Here is a 19,828-nt window from a genome sequence, read left to right as displayed (position 1 = left end):
GTGTGCAGGATGGGACATGTTAATGCGACCATCTTTGGAAAATATAGTATGATACTGTCCACTGTATGGCCACAGAGTTCACATAGCTTCCACATACAAAAAATACTCATACTCTACTAAGTCTCCCCCAAATCTCATTTTATAAAGCTGTTGGCGCAGAAATCTAGGAGCTTGTCATCTGTATCAGGTCTAGGTACACATAGGCTCTTTGGGCACAGTTCCATGTTCGTGGCTGCTCTGAATCTGAAGATGTGTGACCTGAAGTGACCAGTCACCTGCCCTGCAAACACTCAACAGGCAATGGTAACACAGAGATGGGATACCAAGAGCAAGTCCATTCAGGGGGCAGTGGGGAGGCACTGAGGCCTCACTGGCTAAGTCTAGCAGGACACACCATCAGTTCCTTGATTAGGGTACAGTGTTTCAGGGGATGATTTCCAAGGCTCTGTGCTGAGTGAAGTCGTCTTCCCTTTTCCAAGAGACAAAGCCTGATTTTATAACTAACTAGTTGCTTCAGTCCTACTTCCTGCCCAGAGCGCTCTTTTTCTTCTCTTTATTCTTTTCCTTTTTAAAAAAAATTTTTTTTTTAAATTAAAAAAAAATTTTTTTTTCCTTCTTTTTTTTTGGCCATGCCACACAGCTTGTGGGATCTTAGTTCCCCAACCAGGGGGATCGAATCCCGGCCCCTGGCAGTTACAGTGCCAAGTCCTAACCACTGGACCACCAAGGAATTCCCAGAGGGCTCTTTTCATTTGAACTGTTTTTAAACCTTTTATTTCAAATTGATTGAAATCCTTAAAAAAAAGTTTTGGGATTCACGATATGTCAAATTGTGATCCATTCCGTTAGATGAAAGCCACACGCACATTTCCTCTGGAACACATTCCCTTCCTCCACCTTGAACTGAAGCAGATGCTCACGTCTTACCGGTAGCATCTCTTCTCCCAGGCCTGATCCCTTGCCTCCACCTCAACCACTTCCCCCCAGCACTCGGCCCTTGGTTTCCCAGGAGCTCTTGTCACGTTGGAAAACTTTGGAGTCTTCTTCCTCTTATTTTCCTTCTTTTATTGCTCTGATACCTTCTCCCCCCACCACCTTCCACCTCCTGTCCCTCAGTTTCAGCCTCCTTCTCAGCTTACCCTGTGTTTGTCCCAAGAGTTGCTAAACTTCTTGTTTCTTCCAAGTCAGGGCTGAGCCCCTTCCTGGCTTGCCGTACCTTTCTTTGTCTTCTGGGTCTGTGGGTGAGAGTTTATCAGATGACTAATTTTGCTGTTGGGGGAGTATAGTAGATAATGTATAATGGCTCACTTAACGTGCAACCAGTCCAACACTGTGGCAGCAGGCCTTTGCTCATTAAATAAGCTTGAAAGGTAAAAGCTCTTTCCCAGGTATGGAAGACTGCATAATGGCCCCCAGAGATATCAGATCTCAATCTCTGGTATCTGTGTATGTTACCTTATATGGAAAGAGTTGTACAGATTAAATCAAGGATTTTTTGATGAGATCATCTTAGGTTGTCCAGGTACACTCTAAATGCAATCACAAGTGTTCTTACAAATGAGAGAAGATTCGACACTTAAGAAATTGCTGAAACCACCAAGGGATAGATGATATAGAGTGATTTGGCCACAAGAATGCCAGCAGCCATCAGAGGCTGGAAGGGATAGATTATCCCCTAGAGTCTCTGGAGATGGGCCCTGCTGACACTTTGGTTTCAGCCCTGTGACACTGATCTTGAACTTCTGTCTTCCAGATGTGAGGGAGTACATTTCTTTTTATTAAACTATTATGTTTGCAGTAATTTCTTACACAGCAATGGAAACCAGTATCCATTGCAGCTAAAATCCTGTATCTGACTGAGGTTCCACCAAGCAGATGTTCCCAGCATTAAGTGGTAGCTGTCAATGGACAAATCAGATGTTCTGAAAAACACAACAGAAGTACTACTGACTCTCCTGGTGGTGATAATTGATTCTGCTGGGTGATTGTGTTGGGATTGCTAGCTTGGGGACCTGTCCACTCTTTAATTCTTGGTGGGAGTGTTAAGGTGGGTATCAATTTATTTTTGGATGGAGTCCCTATATTTGTCTTTGACTTGATCAGAGTAGGGGCTGGGTTGCCTTGCTTGGTTTTCCTGTTGTCTTCGTTTTGTATTCCAAAACACAGGTGAGACACGAGCTTGTGTAAGCAGTTTATTTGGGAAGTGATTGCAAAAAGCAGGAATGAGGTAGTGGGGCAAATGACAGCAGAGAGGAGGAAAAGCCAGTAAGGTGTATGCTACTGAGCTGGTGACCACTATGAACAAGCTGACATCCATCGTGTTGGGTACTCCGTAAGGAGCTGGGTCATGTACATCTCAACTGACCCAATAGACATGGGAAGCTGACACGTGTGTGTGTGTGTGTGTGTGTGTGGCTTAACAATTGGCCGTTACCACTCTGACCCTGTTTTAATCCTATTGTCTTGCATGAGGTTGCAGAAGAAGAGAGAGAATCCAGAAAGTTTCACAGTTTAGTTACAATTTCCTGGGAAGAAACGGCACACCGTGCAGGGCCACTCAGAGGTAGACAGAGGAGAGGGGGAACTGTGGATCCAGTGCCTGTACTGTGGATTCAGCAAGAAGGAAGGGGATAGGCATTGCAAGCAGGCTTAGGATTGGCTAATGTGAATATTTTCAGTGGACTTTGGGGCATTGAGGCTGTCCCTGACTGTTCTGCTACCTGGCCCTAGGGCAATTAGGGCAGGTGTACAGTAGTGCAGAGTGTGAGGGTACAACTCAGCAGGTGCTTGGGAGTGTGGACTTAATTGGCCGTTTAAGAGGGTAAACTCATCTAGCTAGGGCCGCAAAATTGAGTCAATACTGAGCTCAAGTATTTGGGGTATTGGAGTGGCCTGAATAAATGAGTGTAGGACATACATTGCCCTAAACAGCATAGGGTCAATTTCTCGGGTCAGTGTGGCAGGTCTGGCCACTATGTTGTTGGAGAGTATGGATTGTTAGTGAAGTCAGTGTAGAGATTCGTTGTATTCGTGTGTTAACTAGTAGAAAGCGGTGGTCGTGGTGCTCATGGTGGGAGACTCCAGGTGGGAATTCGTGGTGGAAAGCTGGGGCAGGGAGTGGGAGAGGCACTGGGGAGTGTGTTGTCCTTTCCCAAGCAGGTTGAGGAATTGACTGATAGGTGGCAGTTGTCTCCTGGGAAAGGCAATAGTCTCCATTAATTTGTAGAACGGTACAGACAGTAGTAATCTCTACAGATTTCCCTTTAGGCGTAGACGTGTAGGGATGTATGTTTCTGCAGAGAGCAAGAGTATACTTGGATCATGGGATAAGCAGGCCAGGAGCTCAAGAAACACAACAGAATCCCTAATGTCAAAGGAAGAAAAGCAGTGAATGTCCTGGAGCTAGTTTGCCAGCACCTTGGGTGGGGCAAGTCTTAGGCATCCCTGGAGCAGAGGTTTTAGTGTCCGGGACAGAGTTGTCTCCACCTCAGGGGGCGATGTCATCTCCAACATTGAGCTCCTGGATAGAGCAATATTGTCTAGAATGTGAGACTGGGGTATCCTTTTCAAGTGGACACCCACTTGGAGTGGTATGAGTCTTATTTTTCTGACTCTTTGGCATTATAAAGATGCTGAACAACTTGTCTAATTTGAAGGCAGCGTTGGGCCTGGGAGCTTGACTTGCAAATATCTTTTAAGTTAAGGGGCCGTGGGTGCACAGGTAGCCAAGGTGATGTTGGCACCTGTGATGCTGTCATCATGAACCAAAGTGCCGGCACTCAACTGGCGCAGTTAAAGGCTCCATTAAAGATGGCCAGATCTGAGGTTTTAACTCTCCAAGGTTTTTCCCAGATGGGTGATGAGTTGGATTCTGTTGCAAATAGGTTTAAGTCATATGGCCTGATTTGGGTGTATGTTGTTAGCAGGGCGTCCGGTTGACAATTAAAATATCTGTGGCTGTGGAGCTTTGGCATTACCCTCTAGACAGGCCCTCTAATTTGGCCAGTTTCTAGGTCCCTTTGCCTCAGCTGTTGGTTTGGATGGTGACAGGCTAGCCTGCAGTCTTTGGGTTGTAAAACTTGTATTAGTCAAAAGTGATGGCATGTGGGCCTGCATTCACCATGTTGATTTAAACCATGGCTTCCTTGGAAGGTTTGGGACTCTGGTTTGCAAACCAATGAAAACACCCAGACTGACAGTAAGGAGACATCCAGCAGAGTGGTTACAGCTCACTTGGCTGGCTTTTGTCATTTGATGTTGATTTTCCTCCAGCACGTATCAGTAACAGGTAGAGGTGCTCTGGTTTTATCCTTATGGAATATGGTTTTGATTTTATTATCTCCAAATGTGAATTTCATTTACTAAGTGGAGTTTTCTATTTATCTTTTCCGTAGTCCACACTGCCTGTGAGAACAGTCCTGAAGTACATGGAGGTGTCAGCAAATTTGTAACCAAGCGTGTGGGCTCGTTTCCTGCTACACAATAGAAAAGACCAAATATTGAGACAAGTCTTTTGCAGAAAAAAAAAGAGGCTTTATTGCAGGGTGGCCAAGCAAGGAGACAGGAGGCAAAGTGGTGTATTTATCTTGGAAAGAGGGAGAAAGAGGGGCAGGGAGCTCAGAAATGATTGGTGAAAAGTACGTGTAAGTTTCAATGGAAGTATTGAGTTCTCTGCCCAGGCACTACTGCTCTGCTCTTCATGTGTCATATGTGCAAATTCAGGGTGTTTGGTGTGTAGCAGGGGTTGAATTTTTGGCTCGTGACATCTAACGTTCACTATCAGTCACCCTAGTCCCTCAATGTGCCTGTGCATCAGCAAGTTGTTTCCCTATCTGTGGTTTCCCTGGTGTTCTTGGTGTATCATTTTGTTTCTACTACATGGACCTTGTAAATTACAGGGTATGGTTTCACAAGGGGCTTTGAATTAAGCGATTAAGGCCTGGGACAAGACAGAGACCCATATAAGGTGTCCATTTGCTGGAGTGGAATTTGAAAAACTGTCTGAGGAGACCATCATGTCTCTCAGTTGAATCGGCTATCAAGAACCTATCAGGAAGATAAAAGTGCTATTGAAGGCCTTTTTAAAGAGTCTAACATGGTGTATTCTGAGAAGTGAACTATGTGCCTTGGTTAATATCAGTAATGCCTGCTACCCCAGAAGGAATGAGGGTAGGTTAAATGTGGATGTGGATTTGCCTTCCCTGTACACAATGCTTCGGCCCAAACTGCCATCTGCAGAGTTAAGAATTCCTATTCACTATCATGGTCTCATACACAGCATTACTTCTGATTGAAGAGTTCCCTTAACAACAAAAAAAAGTTATGCAGTGGGCCCAAGTTGTGATGGAATTCACTGGTCTTACCATGCTCCTGCCATCCTGAAGCAGCTGGCTTGATAGAATGGTGGAATGGTCTTTTGAAGGCTCAGTTACAATACCAGCTAGGTGGCAATACCTTGCAGGGCTGGGACAGGGTTCTCCAGAAGGTTGCATATGTTCTGAATCAGTGTCTAATATATGGTGCTGTCTCCCATGGCCAGCACTCTAAGGTCCAAAAATCATGGGGTGGAAATGGGAGTGGTAACATTCACTGTTGTCCCTAGCGATCAGCTGGAAAAGTTTTGCTTCCTGTTCCCCCAACTGTATATTCCACTGGCCTAGAGGCCTTAGTCCCAGAGGGAGGAATGCCTCCACTAGGAGATACAATGATGATTCCACTGAACGGGAAGTTAAGACCGCTGCTCAGCCCCCTTGGGCTTCTCATGCCTGTGAATCAACAGGCAAAGGAGTCCCTGTGCTGGCTGGTGTGACTGATCACTGAGCCTGACTACCACAGGGAAACTGGACTTCTCGTCAGTGCAGGTAGGGAAACCATGTCTGTGATACAGGAGATACCTTAGGGTTTCTTTGAGTATGACCACGCCCTGTGATTAATGCCAATGAAAAACGATAACAATCCAATCCAGCAAGAGTACTGATGGCCCAGATCCTTCAGGAATAAAGGTTTTGGTCACTCCACCGGGTAAAAAGGCACAGACGGCTGAGTTGCTTGATGAAGGCAAAGGGGAAGCAGAATGGGTGGTGGAAGAAGGTGAAGATGGATATAAATACCGGCTGTGATTCCATGACCAGTTACAGAAATGGAGATATATATATATATATATATATATATATATATATATATATATATGTATATATTCAGAAATGAGAGTTGTTGAGGTTTGTCTGCCCGACTGTGTCACTGTCCTACCTGGATGGGGGAGCCGTTCAAGAGAAGGAATCTCTTTGTACGTACTGAATTCACTGTCTTTTGACCCAAGAACACAGACTTTGACTCCCATCATTGCCCTGGCTTGGGTGATGCACTCCAGTGGATTTGAAACATGCCGTAAGCACCAACCGTCCTAGGTGACTGACTTCCACGACACTGAGGATTTCTAACATATTATGTTCTTGTGACAAGTGTCTCAGGTACAGGTTTTGTGCCTATGCAGGCACAAATTACATTTAGGCTCCAATTACATTTCTTTTTCTCAGCGAATCAGTGGGGGCTGTGGGCATGGAACTGACTGGCTGAGGACCCTTGGTCCTTGTTGGGATTTCTGAGACTCTGTGGTCTAGGCCTGAATAAGGAATGGAAGAAACTATCACAGGCTGGGTTTTCAGAACCCCTGGGCCTATTGTGAGAGGGTCTCAGTCTTGCATCCCTCTGCCTGGGGACCCAGAACATGTCAAGTCCTAGAGATGAGCAGACCAGAGACTGTGAGGTGAGGGAAGCGCTTATTGAGTGCCTGCTGTGGGACTCTGGCTGAAGCCAAGAGGCAGAGTGTGGCCAAGGCTTCACTCAGTCTCAGGTGCCAGGGGTCTTGGGATGGACAACCCCCCACCTAACACAGACTCAGCTGAGGCAGTTGTGTTAATATGGTGCCTTTATTTCCTGAAGCCCGTAAGCTCCAGTGCAGGGCATAAGCTCTAGTGCAGGGTGGCTCCTCCTTGCCTAGGAGGGCATCAGGCTCTGCTTAGTGGGCGGCTCTGGGTCTTTCTCCTCACTGACTCCAAGGGGCTTGGGATTGGCCTGCGGGAGGTCAGAGTGTGACGTGGGAGTCTCCTCACATCCCCATGCCCACACCCTCCCTGGGTCCTGCCCTTTCTCACCCCACTGCTGCCAGCTTCTGCACCTTTGCCTTGGCTGTGTCCCTTTGGGAATGCCCTTCCCTGAAGACCATCTTCTGAGCTCTCTGCAGAACCCCGCCTTGCCTCCCCACCCAGAGCTCCTTTCATAAGCTGTCTCTGCTCCCGGGCCCAGATGCCAGGGCTCACAGCTGCTCCTGGGCCAGCCCCTCCCTCTTGACTGCTCTGGCCTTGAGCAGGGACCTGCACTCCAAGCTTTTCCAGCTCCTCCTTCAGCCTGGACAAAAAGGGGTAGGGGGTAGGGGGAGAAGGGAAGGATTGTAAAGAGACCAAGTGACAGAGTCTAGGAGGGAGCAGAGACTCCCTTAGCCACCTTCCCCTTGGGGACCACGCCTACCTCTGCCTCTGCTGCTGCAGCTGCCGGCACTTCTGCTGCAGCTGCTCCTGGCGCTGGGCAGCAGCCTCCAGGAACTCCCCGGCCTTCTTGTTCTCCTCCTCAAACAGATGCCTGAGGGTGGGCGTCAGTGATGGCAGCACCTCTCCCTCCCCGCCGCCCCCCGCACCGTCCCTCTCTTACACCACAGCTGCTGCTTCCTGGCTGCGCAGGAAGAGCCCCTCAGTGATTGCCGAGCAGCCCTTGGCTCCAAACTGGGAGCACAGACGATGCTTCACATCCTCCAGCTTTGCCTCCACCAGCTTTTCTGCAGCAGGAAGGGACAGTGGCAGGGCAGGGCAGGGCAGGGCAGGGCATCCCCATTCTCCAGGCCTCACCTTCCTTGAGCAGCTTCTCCTTGCTGCTGTCCAGGGCGGCAATCTCCAGGGCCAGCTGCTCTGGCTTCTGAGGGGTAGAAAGGCAGCCTGTCCACATCTCCTGGCTTCCTCCCATGTGCCTCAGAGAAGCCGATCTGGATCTGGTCTTTACTCTGCATGCCTTACTTCCTGCTGCTCTGGCCCTCCATGCATGCCAGGCATGGCCCAGCCTCAGGGCCCTTCCATTGGCCATTCTGTCCACCTGGAGCTGTTTCACCCCAGATACCTGCGGTGCTATGCTGGGGAGGCTCATGAGGGTTAGTGTTCAGGAATTCTGCAAGGTTTGAAATCAGCCCTGGGGTATTCGCTACAGGGCATCCTGCAAACACCACAAATCGAGGCTGTGCTCTGGAGAGTCAGTTACCAGCCCAGCCCTGCAGCTCCTTCTCTTCCCGCTCTGTGACTGCACTGAGCCCTTCCGTCCTGACATTCATTCTGTTTTCTTGTTTGGGATCCCCAGGTGGCAAACACCGGCCTGCCTGGTTCCCCACTATCTGCCCTGTGTGTGTGATGGCCCCAGACACACCCAGGAGTTTCCTTGATGGATAACCCCTCCTTGGTTCATCAGGGCTCCTCCTGACCACTTAAGGCCCCTGGGAGGGCATCAGGGATGGGTGGGCAGGGCCAGTGAAGAGGACAATACCGGGTGGCAGTGAGGGTGATGAGGAACTGGACTGAGCATGATTCTAACACACGGCTGCCAGGGCTGCTCAGGAACTGGGTGCGGCAACTGAGAGGAAGGAGGCCTGGAGGATGACCCCGAGGTTTGGGCTGGTACTGCCAGAGAAGATGTGGAAGGTGGAAGGAGTGGCCCCGAGTGACTCACGTGGAATTCCCAGAGGCCCTTATGCTGGCCCATCAGATCCTCCAGTTGCTCCTCAAAATCCAACCTGGGGACCAACCACACAGGATGAGGGGCCGTGGGCTGAGAGACGCCCCTCCTCAACCTGGCTCAGGCCGGGGTCTTCATGCAGAGACATGGGAGAGCTCGCCCATGCTCCTCACTCTGCTGGGAGCACCTTTGCCTCCTTGACCCTCCAAGCTTCAGCTCAGCCAGCTCGTCTTCTAACCCCCATTCTTAGCATTCCCCCCACTTACAATGCATCCAGCCCCCAGGCCTTGGGCAATGGGCTTTACCTCAACTGCCTCTGCTTGTTCTTCTCCTGCCCCATCTGGGAGTTCAGGGCAGAAATTCGCTCCTTGCACTCCTGCAGCATGGTATGCTTCCTGGCAAGAGGCAAGGCAGCCGTCATGTTTTCTGAATGTCTCCCTAGGAGGGGCCTGGGGTGGGGCTTCCGCGTCCTTCTCTTGAGGTCTGTTCTAACCTTCTAGATTGAGGTCCTTCTCTGTAACTTTGTGGGAGGGGGGCATGAGCTCATGCCCTCTGGAAATGTCATTGTGAAGACTGGGGAGATCAATGTGGGCATGGTCACAAGTACAGGCACACACACATATTAATCTCATGTGAATTTCTCAAACAGTTTCAAAGTTGGTATGCTAGGGGCTTGGGGCCTCTGGTCACAAAATGAGCAAAATAAAGATTCAGGAGGTAGAGACATGGATGTACAAGTAGTTGGGTGGATGGAGGGATAATGGATGAATGGAGAGAGACTGGTGCACAGATGGTTGGCTTGACGCCTAAATGAAGGGACAGGTGAGTAGACAGCCAAGACAGCCTGCGGAAAGTATGAAGGTATAGAATAAAAACCAGCCGAGGGAATTTAATTGACATTCTAGCAAATGAATGCCCGTCCCCGTGAATGAGTACTCCTAACACTACTGCCTACTGTTGGAGTCAAGGTGGGAAGACAGGCATTTGGCCTCCCCGTTTTAGGGAGAAGATGAGAGCTGTGGGTCTAAGACCGATTTCCTCTGCTTTCTCTCTCTACCAGAATGGACAGCGCTGAGCAGGGGCCAGGGGGAAGCTCTTACCTCTGTGCCTCGCTTTCCTTCTCCTGGCAGTGGAGCCGGAGGATCCTCAGGGTCTCTGCAGGGAGAGGAAGTGAGGGCCCCGTGAGCGCCCATCAGGGCATGAGGTTTGGGCAGAGGTAAGAGTGCTAGATCATGTGGGATCTCTGGAGTTGGTGGGACTCTGTCGTTTACTGCATGCTTGGCGGAAGCCACAGGAGGGATGCACGATGATTCAGGTTTCAAAAGGCTCCTACTTCTATAGAGAGTGGGCTTCTGCAGGGTGGCAAAGGCAAAACCTGGAGACAGAGTAGCTGCACTTACCTTGCTTTTTGCTCAAGATCTCTTTCAGGCGCACCTTCTCTCCACTCACTGGAAAAAGCAGTAACATGTTCAGGCATCAGAGTCCACACACTGAACCTTCAGGGACTGGGCTTGCCCATGGTCACATGCGTGGTCTGGTACAGCCCTACCCCCAACCCCAGATGTAGACCCGTCAAGGTGAGCCCTAACCCCAGATGTAGACCCCTTGAGGTGAGCCCCTTCCCTCTTGGGCCCATACTCCCTGTAAGCATCAAAGGGCCCTCAAGTTGATACAGGGTGGCTGTGAGGACCCTGTGGAATGGCAGTGCGTTTACATGGAGGGAAGAGGAAAAATAAACACATTGCATGAAGTTGGATAAGGGCTGTGAAGAAACACATCAAGCAGTAAGAGGCATGTGACTAGGTGTGGGCAGAGTGCGGTCTTTGGGTGGGGTAACTGGGGAAGGCCTCTCTGAGAAGGGGACATTTGAGCTGAGAACTGAATGATGATGTGAGGCAATAGGAACCTGTATTATCTGGGGGAACCTCTCCTAGCAAAGCCCCTAAGGTAAGAGTATGCTTGGAGGGTGTTTCCGGAACACTCCCACCCACAGAGTTGGAGCGGGGAGATTGGTAGGACCTGAGGTTGGAGAGGGGGCAGGAGCCCTTGGCCACGGCAAGGATGCTGATTGGAATACTGGGTTCAAGGATGCATGACATTGTGGGGACCTCTGGGTCATCCCCCACAAGCTTACATGAGTCCAGTTCCTTCTGCAGGGTCTCCCAGACAGTCCGGGCCTCTCCTAGCTCCTCACTGGCCTTCTTTTTTGCTGTGCCAAACCGCAGAACATTGTGTAAGTGTCTGTCCTTGCAAACATTTCACATTTGTCTTTAAGCAAACCTAGAGGGGCCCAGATTCTTGTTTCCGGAAGCAGGAAACAAAGCTTCCAGAGCCCAAGCCTTTCTTGTTGGGCTCAGTTGACAGCAGGACAGGTTAATAAACGTGTGAATATAGCACCTGAATTTAGATGGGCCCGACCAACCCATGCTAAGTTTAATGCTCTGCTCTTTCAAAACACAGTAATTTGGAACAAGGGGCCCTACATTTTCATTTTGCACTGGGCCCTGCCAATCACGCAACCGCACCTGGCAGACAAGCCAAGGTCCTGAGCTCACCTTGCTGGACCTCATTAATCCGGTTAATCAGGACCTCAATCCTGGGCTCTAGGCTTCCGGCTGCAGGGAAACAAGGAGGTTGAGTGAAGATGACAGGGCAGGTGAAGGGAGGTGGATGCCCTCCAAGGGCTCACATTCTGGGGAGGGGAGACAGGAACAGATAAAGAACCTGAGTCAGGTTGTGGTTAAGTGCAGTCAAGAGAAACAGAGGAGGGGCAACAGATTACAAAGTGGAGTGGGACGTGCTTCTTCAGATATGGCAAGACCCCTTGAGGGCCCCAAATGAAGTGAGGGGGGCAGACCTTGCTGTTCCCTGGGTGGGGGTGGGAGACAGTCAGTACAAAGGCCTGCCCTAAGGTGGGAACACGGGTGGAAGGTGCCTGGTGAGCAAGCCAGAGGAGCGGAGGTGAGGTGGAGGGAAGGTGAAACCCTGGATCCAGCAGAGTGCATGGGAACCAAATGGACAGCCAGCAAGGGGACTGCAGCTGAGTTTTGGGAAAACGTTTGTACTTTATCCCCTTATACTTGAATTTTGAATCATGGGTTCATATTTTTACTTCAAAAAATTGTTTTAAAAGTAAGAGAGAACAAATGAGTTAATTTCCCAAGGTGGTGAATCTTGGGCCTTGGAATTGATTCCACTTCTGCCTGACCCCAAATCTCAGGCTGAGCCCCAGTTACAGAGGAGACATGTGACCTTTCTGTAACTGCTTCACCATTTCCATCAAGTCTTCAATTTTCTGTGAGGACTTGGCCTGCCCTGTGGAGAGAAAACCAAACATTTAAGAATTATGTAGGCTCCAATAAAGATTAAAAAAAAAAAGAATTATGTAGGAGTGAGAGGCCTGAGGAAGGATCTGCTAACACTGGGCTGGGACTGAGGTGGCCTGAGGGCAGGTCTCCAGCCAGAGTGGGGCGTCTGCTCCTTGCCCTGAGGGAGACACTGCACAAGGGATGAACCGGCCCTTCCTGGGCAGACTTTCCTGAAGGGTGAAATGACACCACAGATTTCCCCTTAATAGAACTCAGGGCAAGGAAAGGGGTACACTCTTACTGCTGATACTGTTCAAGGCTCGGCCAAAGCTCAGGATGTAATAATGAAAGAAAAAAAAAGAAGTGGTATTAAAAACTGGAAACAAGGATTCAGAAATCACTGTTAACTAGTAGGTGGCATAATGAACTAGAAATTTCTAGAGAATATTACCCAAAAAAACCTTACAAGGAATACTGAGAAAATCTAATAAGATGTCTCATTTAAATAAATATAAATAGCTTTCCTATATACAATTGTTATTCTGTAGCCTCCAAGTAAAATATTTCATATTAACTTGCTTACAATCAATATAGGCACTTATTTTTAACTCCTTGATGAATTAGTAGATCTAGGCAATTATTATTAATGGATTAACATCACAATAAAAATAACTGGATATTATGAGCTATGTAATGTAAAAATTCAATGTAGGATTCTTGTAAAAAAATGACACTAATACTTGTTAAGCCTCTCAATCTAAATAACCAATTCAGAGGAAATACAGGGAGAGAGGAACATTTTAAGTGGCACATGGGCATGCAATTAGTAACATCCACACTGGGAAACGTCACAGGAAAAACAACCCAGTTTCTTTAATTTAAATACATTTTGGGGGAAAAGGGAGAAAGGAAGACCCTTGCAGACAAAAAGAGATTAAAGAAACATATCAACCAATTTCAATAAATGGACCATACTTGGATTTCGATTCAATCGAAAGCACTTTTTAAAATGGTGATGACACAATCAAGGAAATTTGAAACTGACTAGATAGTTGATGAAACAAAGGAATTATTGTAGCCATTATTCAGATGTGACAATGCTATTGTGGTTACTTTTCTGCAGAGTGCTTATGTTTTAGAGAGATATATGCAAATATTGGGTTGGCCAAAAAGTTCGTCTCGGTTTTTCCATACCATCTTAATGGAAAAACCCGAACGAACTTTTTGGCCAACCCAATATCTATGGATGATATGTTATGTTGCCTGGGGTACTTCGAAATGAAACAGTGGAGTCGGTGGTAGGGAGTGGGTGAGGATAACGAGGAAACAAGATTGGCCAAGAGCTGATAATTGTTAAAACTGAAAGATGAGTTCATGGGGTAATTATACTTTGTTCTTGACTTAAGAAAATGTTTTTAGGACTTCCTTGGTGGTCCAGTGGTTAAGACTCTGCACTCCCAATGCAGGGAACCCGGGTCCGATCCCTGGTCAGGGAACGTGATCCCACATGCCACAGCTAAAGATCCCACATGCTGCAATGAAGATCCCGTGTGCTGCAACTAAGACCCAGCACAGCCAAATAAATAAATAAGTAAATATTAAAAAAAAAGTTTTTAAATTGAAGTATAGTTGATTTACAATAGTGTTTTAGTTTCAGGTGTACAGCAAAGTGATTTGGTTATATTATATATATACTTTTCAGATTCTTTTCCATTATAGATTACAAGATATTGAATATAGTTCCCTGTGCTATAGAGTAGGTCCTTGTTTCTATTTAGTAGTGTGTATCTGTTAATCCCAATCCTAACTTAACTCTCCCACACCCCTTTCCCCTTTGGCAACCATTAATTTCTTTTCTGTGTCTGTGAGTCTATTTCTGTTTTGTGAGTAAGTTAATTTGTACCAGTTTTAGATTCCACATATAAGTGATATCATATATTTCTCTGACTTACTTCACTTAGTATGATAATCTCTAGGTCCATCCATGTTGCTACAAATGGCATTATTTCCTTACTTTTTATGTCTTAGTATAATCCATTGTATATATGTACCACATGTTCTTTATCCATTCATGTGTCAATAGACATTTAAGTTGCTTCCACATCTTGGCTACTGTAAACAGTGCTGCTATGACACTGGGGTGCACGTATCTTTTTGAATTAGAGCTTTCGTCTTGGCCGGATATATGCCCAGGAATGGGATTGCTGGATAATACAGTAACTCTATTTTTAGTTTTTTTTTTTTTTGAGGAACCTCCATACTGTTCTCCATAGTGGCTGCACCAGTTTATATTCCCACCAACCGTGTAGGAGGGTCCTCTTTTCTCCACACCCTCTCCAGCATTTATTATTTGTAGACATTTTGATGGTGGCCGTTTTGACCAGTGTGAGGTGATGCCTCATTGTAGTTTTGATTTGCATTTCTCTAATAATTAGCAATGTTGAGTATCTTTTCATGTGCCTGTATATTTTTTTGTATGTGCTTAAATTTATCCATAATAAAAAGTTTAAAAAAAATAAAGCAACCAACCAATCAAACAATATAGAGAAGGTAAATAATCATTTCTACGCAAGAATGGAGAAATGGAGAGAACAATTAACCAAAAACTACACAGATGGCTAATAATATTTGAAAAGACGTACTACTTCAGTCATAATTAAAGAGATGAAAATAACATGTTGCATCTAGCAGGTTGGTAAAGTTTAGTAAGTCTGATAAGGCCCAGTGTTTGTGATGATGTAGGGAAACAGGCAGACTGTGGAACCTGATGCAACCTTTTGGAGGCCAGTCTGGCTACATCAACATTCTGAAGACAAATTCCACTTCTAGGAATGTATCCATCAGATATGCTTGGTTAAATATGCAAAAGGTATGTTAAATGACACTGAAGCAACATTTATGTCAAAAGTGGGAAAAAACCGTGAACGCCCATCAGTAGAGAACTGCGTGGGATTCAGCTGTTCCCTCCCGTTTTCGCACCACCGCCCAGGCTACAGGGGCCACCCAGTCCATGCATCTATGTTTTGTGTGATCCTCTAGGAAGGTGACCAAAAAGGGGGAAAATAATTTAAATGTTAAAATTTGTGCCAGATGGGCTACTGCAAAGCCTTTACCCACTAGTCTTCCTATCATCTGAGTGTGATATCAAGTCGAAAGGATGTCCTCTGCCTACTTTTAGCTACTTAAACGGAGCAGATGGGGCAAACGAGGCCAGCGAGAGGTGTGTGAATGTAGGACGCGGGCCTGTGGGTGAGTCCTCGCGGCTGCCGGCAGAGCCGCCGAGACCCTTCCGGAGGGGACGAAAGTCGTTTTTCCCCACGTCCGCCCTGACTCGAAGCGGCGCCCGCGTGCGCTCCCTGCCCGCCCAGCCCTCTATCGCCCGGCTCTACCTCCGGCCTCGTCAGCCCGACCCACGGCTCCCGCCTGCTTCGCGCTCGAAACCTCCGAGCGCCCCGCCATTTCCTCTCAGTCTGGCGCCTCCGCTTGGATTGGACGGAACGCACGCCGGGGGCGGGGCTCCCTCAGCACGCCTGCGCAGTGCGCCCCGCGCCGATCCCTTCGAGAGCGGACCGCGGAATAGACAGTTGGGCAAGCGCCAGTGCGTATGCTTGAGGCCTCCCGGTGCCGATTCAGGGCAGAGCAGGCGAGGGCGGCGCCTGGTCTTCCAGGCTTGCGATTGGCCGGTTGAGGAGCCGTGGCCTGCGAGAGTGTAGAGGCCTCCCTAGAGCCCGCCCCACGTGACGTCACCTGCGTTGCGGCGAGTGGGCCAGAGCCTGGCGGTGGGGAGCCGAGTTTGATTTCCGTCTCTGCACGCTTAGGCGAGGTTTCCGGTTTACCCCAAACCTCCGCGTGGGCGTTCTGCACCGAGGCCGTGAGTTGGCCCCACCAGACTCATCTTGGCCGCTCTTGGTGGCTGGACGCGGAGGAGAGGGCAAGGGTGCAGCGAGACCCTGATTCTTTCCAGCGTGATCCCGAGGCTGGCCCTGCCTAGCGTGACACATTCTCAAGGGAGGCGGGGCCGAAGGGTGGACCATGTCGGGTCTGTAGGGCGGGCTGGGGGTGCAGAACTGCCGCGTTCCCCTGTGGGTCTGGAAGGACCGTGGTGGACCTCAGGGCTGCATGTGGAGGGGAGGTTCAGCCAGGCTCCCTGCCGCGCGCTGGATGGGGCAGAATTCACGTTTTGGGGGAGGCCGGTGGACCTGGTTGCAGGCGGTGCAGGTGACAGTTACCAGCCTGAATCTGGGCATCTGACTGTTCACCGTGCACAAATCCTGTTCCAAGACATCCCACCCCTCGTCTTCCTCACCTGTTGACCGGGATCCAATCACGACAGTAACAACGAAGTGTGAGGAGCAGTTTTGAGAACTACCTGTGAAAAGCTTTGCTCTAAGAGCTGCCGTCAGTTTTCCTCATCTGTAGTCTGGAAATAGTAATAGCAAACAAGAACTAACATGTAAGGAGGGCTTCCTGTGCCAGAACAGTTCCTACTCTCGTCATGGTAGGAGATTATTTCATGTAATCCTGTCAAAGGACAACCTGGCTGGACTCCCCCTCACCCACTCTGCTCAAGCCACCAGCCTCCTTCCTCAAGATAAATAGGCTCAAACCCACCTTAAGCCTTTACAAAGGCTGTCACCGCTACCACATGCACCCTTCTGAAGTTTTCAAAGCTTGAACTGTCACATCAATGTGAATATGCTGTCTAAAAATCCATAGCTCTCATGATATGGATAAGGTTATGAAAAGTCACAGAGTAAGAATTAGGATTCAGGGTCCAAGCAAAAGTCTGATTGGGGACCAGGGTCAGGGAAAGGGTCAAGAGTCAATGTCAGAGGCCATATTCAGAGTCACTGTTCATTGTTAGGATCAGCATCAAGGTCGGGGACAGGGATAGGAATTAGAGACTCGAGACCATGGCCATTCCCGCCCAAGATCATGTTTCAAGTCAGGGACTACTGACCCAAACTATGGCAGAATGGACCGTGATCTCCTTGCTGCTGGGGCTACTTCTTTGGGAATGAACTGATATATGCAAGATATGGACAGACCAAAGTTCAAATGACCCTTGAAGCCAGAACCCGTCTTGTACAGACTTCCTGGGGTTAGGGGCTAGGATCAGGATTAAGGACCCTAACCCCTAGGGTTAGGGTTGGGCTCTGGCTCAAAATCCAGGGTCAGTGTCAGTGTTGGGGATCAGGGTCAGTGCTAGGCTAGAGTTTAGGGCTGGGGTCGGGGTCAGAGTTTAGGGTTATGGGTCAGGATTAGAGAGTCAGGTTTGGAGGGTTAAGATTTAGAGCTTAGGGGGTCAGGGTCCACAGTCTAGGGGTCTGGGGCTAGGGTTGTTACAGTTTAGGATTATATATAGGGGGATTAGGGTTATAGGTTAGGGTGTTAGAATCAGAGGATTAAGGTTAGAGTTAGGTTTAAGCATAACTGGTCCTCTTCCGCCTCCTCACTCTCCATCTTTGTGAGGCGTCCAGGAAGGGTAGGAGTGGCCCAGGGTCACACATGAGTCAGGAAGGTAAGCTGAACCGTTGATTTTCTGTACCCCAGTACTGGGCTCTGTTAGAAGAATGAAATGTCTACTCTGGTCACTGATTGTTTCAAATCTAACTCTACTCAGTCAAGTGTTGTGGAGGGCCCCAGAAGTCCCACAGGGTGTCCCTCTGTCCTCCCACCCTCTGTCTGCCCACTCTGTCTGGGCAGCCCCAGATTCCAGCACAGCCCTGACCCACAGAGCACTCAGAAGACATGTGTGGGTTTATATAGGACTGGGGGTAGTGACCTGCCAGCCCCCACGTGCTGCATACTTGAAGGCTGGTTGGGCCCTCCTGGGACTGAATGGATCCTTTGTCCTATTCAAGTGGCCAGCAGTAGACAGTCAGGTCTTAGCCAGGACAGCCCTTGACCTTCAACCATCCAGGCAGGCATTTGCAGTCCTCTAGCTCAGGCCAGCCTGGGCCCTGTCAAGCCCTTGTTGCCAGTCACTGAGCTGACCATGTTACTGTGCAATAGAATAGCTACCTGGGCAGCATAGACAGACCCCTGGGTGGTTCAATTCCCTACATCCATGTGATTGAGAGAAGTGTCTCTTCCCTCACAGCCTCATAGCCTGCCAAGAGAAGTAATAACCCTCCAACACTGAGTGTGGCCCTGGCCACAACATCCAAACAGCAGACTGTTACCCCACAATTCTTTGGCCTTCCAGCTGTAATAAACTTTTGACACTCATACTCGTTAAGACTCAAGGATATGGGGGCCGCTGGGCCTCCCAATGGGCAGTTTCTCACTGGGGCCGCATGGTCTCAGCACGCCACGTGAGCTTAGGGCTCGGCCCTGCGTCCCGCAGAAAGCTTGCCAACTGTGGATTGCGTGGCATGGAATAACCCTTGAAACTCCTACTGCTTCACTAAGCTAGAGTTTCCTTGCCACCCAGCGTTCGGTCTCTGCTCTTTGTAAAGGAGAGAGAAAAGACTGGAAAATGAGCAATTTTATTCTTCAAGGATGGGTGATTAATATGGCCAGGGGCCAGGTGTGACTACTGGGCTCCCACCTCCCAGAGTCACAAATGAAGTCTGTGTGCTTTTTGAGGCACATGGACAATCAGGGCCAGTCTCTGATGTGAGGACCTGATGCCCAAAGCCAGAGCCTTGAGTTTACCACCAACAGCACAGTTGCTATTTTAGCAAGTGGAAGAACTTCTTGCTATCAAGGGAGGACAGTATGAGTTGCCCATATGCTAGTGCACAGTCTCTGGTCCTGTAAAACGTGATTACACGTGAGCATGAGCTCTTCGATGCTTTCTGGTTCTGGAAATCGTATAGGAGGTGGTTCTCAGCAGGTGAAGCTAATGCTGTCAGTGGAGGTGGTGAAGCCAAAGGTCTGCAGTTCAGACTGAAGGTGCCTATGTCAGTGTGCATACAAGAGAAAACCATCTCGTGTGAGTGTAGGTCAGGCTCGTTTAAGAAGAATGCAGTCGGGCTTCCCTGGTGGCGCAGTGGTTAAGAATCCGCCTGCCAATGCAGGGGACCCGGGTTGGATCCCTGGTCCAGAAAGATCCCACATGCTGCGAAACAACTAAGCCCGAGCGCCACAACTACTGAGCCTGCGCCCTAGAGCCCACGAGCCACAACTACTGAAGCCTGCGCGCCTAGAACCCGTGCTCTGCAACAAGAGAAGCCACTGCAGTGAGAAGCCCGCGCACCGCAACGAAGAGTAGCTCCCACTCGCCGCAACTAGAGAAAGCCTGCACACAGCAACGAAGACCCAGTGCAGACAAAAATAAATAAATAAAATAAAATACAAAAAGAAGAATGCAGTCATGTTATGCCTATAATCTTTTTTTTTTTTTTTTTGCCGTACGCGGGCCTCTCCCGTTGCGGAGCACAGGCTCCGGACGCGCAGGCTCAGCGGCAATGGCTCACGGGCCTAGCCGCTCCACAGCATGTGGGATCCTTCTGGACCAGGGCATGAACCCGTGTCCCCTGCATCGGCAGGCAGACTCTCAACCACTGTGCCACCAGGGAAGCCCTGTGGATTGGGTTTTTGTGTTGTGTGTTAAATCTCAAAGTTCATGATCTACAGACCAAACCCAAGGTCATGTAGATTTTCTTCTATGTTTCTCTATAATTTTAATAGTTTTGCATTTTGAATGTCTGTGAATAAATTTGAATGATTTTTGTGTAAGTTTTAAAGTTTGTGTCTGCAGTCATTTCATTTCATATGGTTTCCAGTTAAATTGTTCCTTA

General features: G+C 48.6%; 1 protein-coding gene across 1 annotated transcript; it reads right to left on the bottom strand.

Moving 5' to 3' along the window:
• Nucleotides 1–6,996: 6,996 nt before the first annotated feature.
• Nucleotides 6,997–15,539, bottom strand: SYCE1 (synaptonemal complex central element protein 1; the record flags this gene model as incomplete). Its single annotated transcript, XM_082853822.1, has 13 exons — nt 6,997–7,074; nt 7,320–7,407; nt 7,528–7,638; nt 7,708–7,831; nt 7,902–7,968; nt 8,767–8,830; nt 9,078–9,167; nt 9,873–9,927; nt 10,173–10,220; nt 10,907–10,981; nt 11,328–11,387; nt 12,025–12,087; nt 15,470–15,539. 13 exons carry the CDS (start codon nt 15,537–15,539, stop codon nt 6,997–6,999), a joined length of 993 nt encoding a protein of 330 aa, XP_082709948.1.
• Nucleotides 15,540–19,828: the final 4,289 nt, after the last annotated feature.

The sequence above is a fragment of the Leucopleurus acutus genome (assembly GCF_964270905.1).
Source record: "Leucopleurus acutus genome assembly, chromosome: 14".
Taxonomy (NCBI): Eukaryota; Metazoa; Chordata; class Mammalia; order Artiodactyla; family Delphinidae; genus Leucopleurus; species Leucopleurus acutus.
The sequence above is the reverse complement of the archived record's forward strand: the minus strand, read 5'-3'. Positions and strand labels throughout refer to the sequence as shown.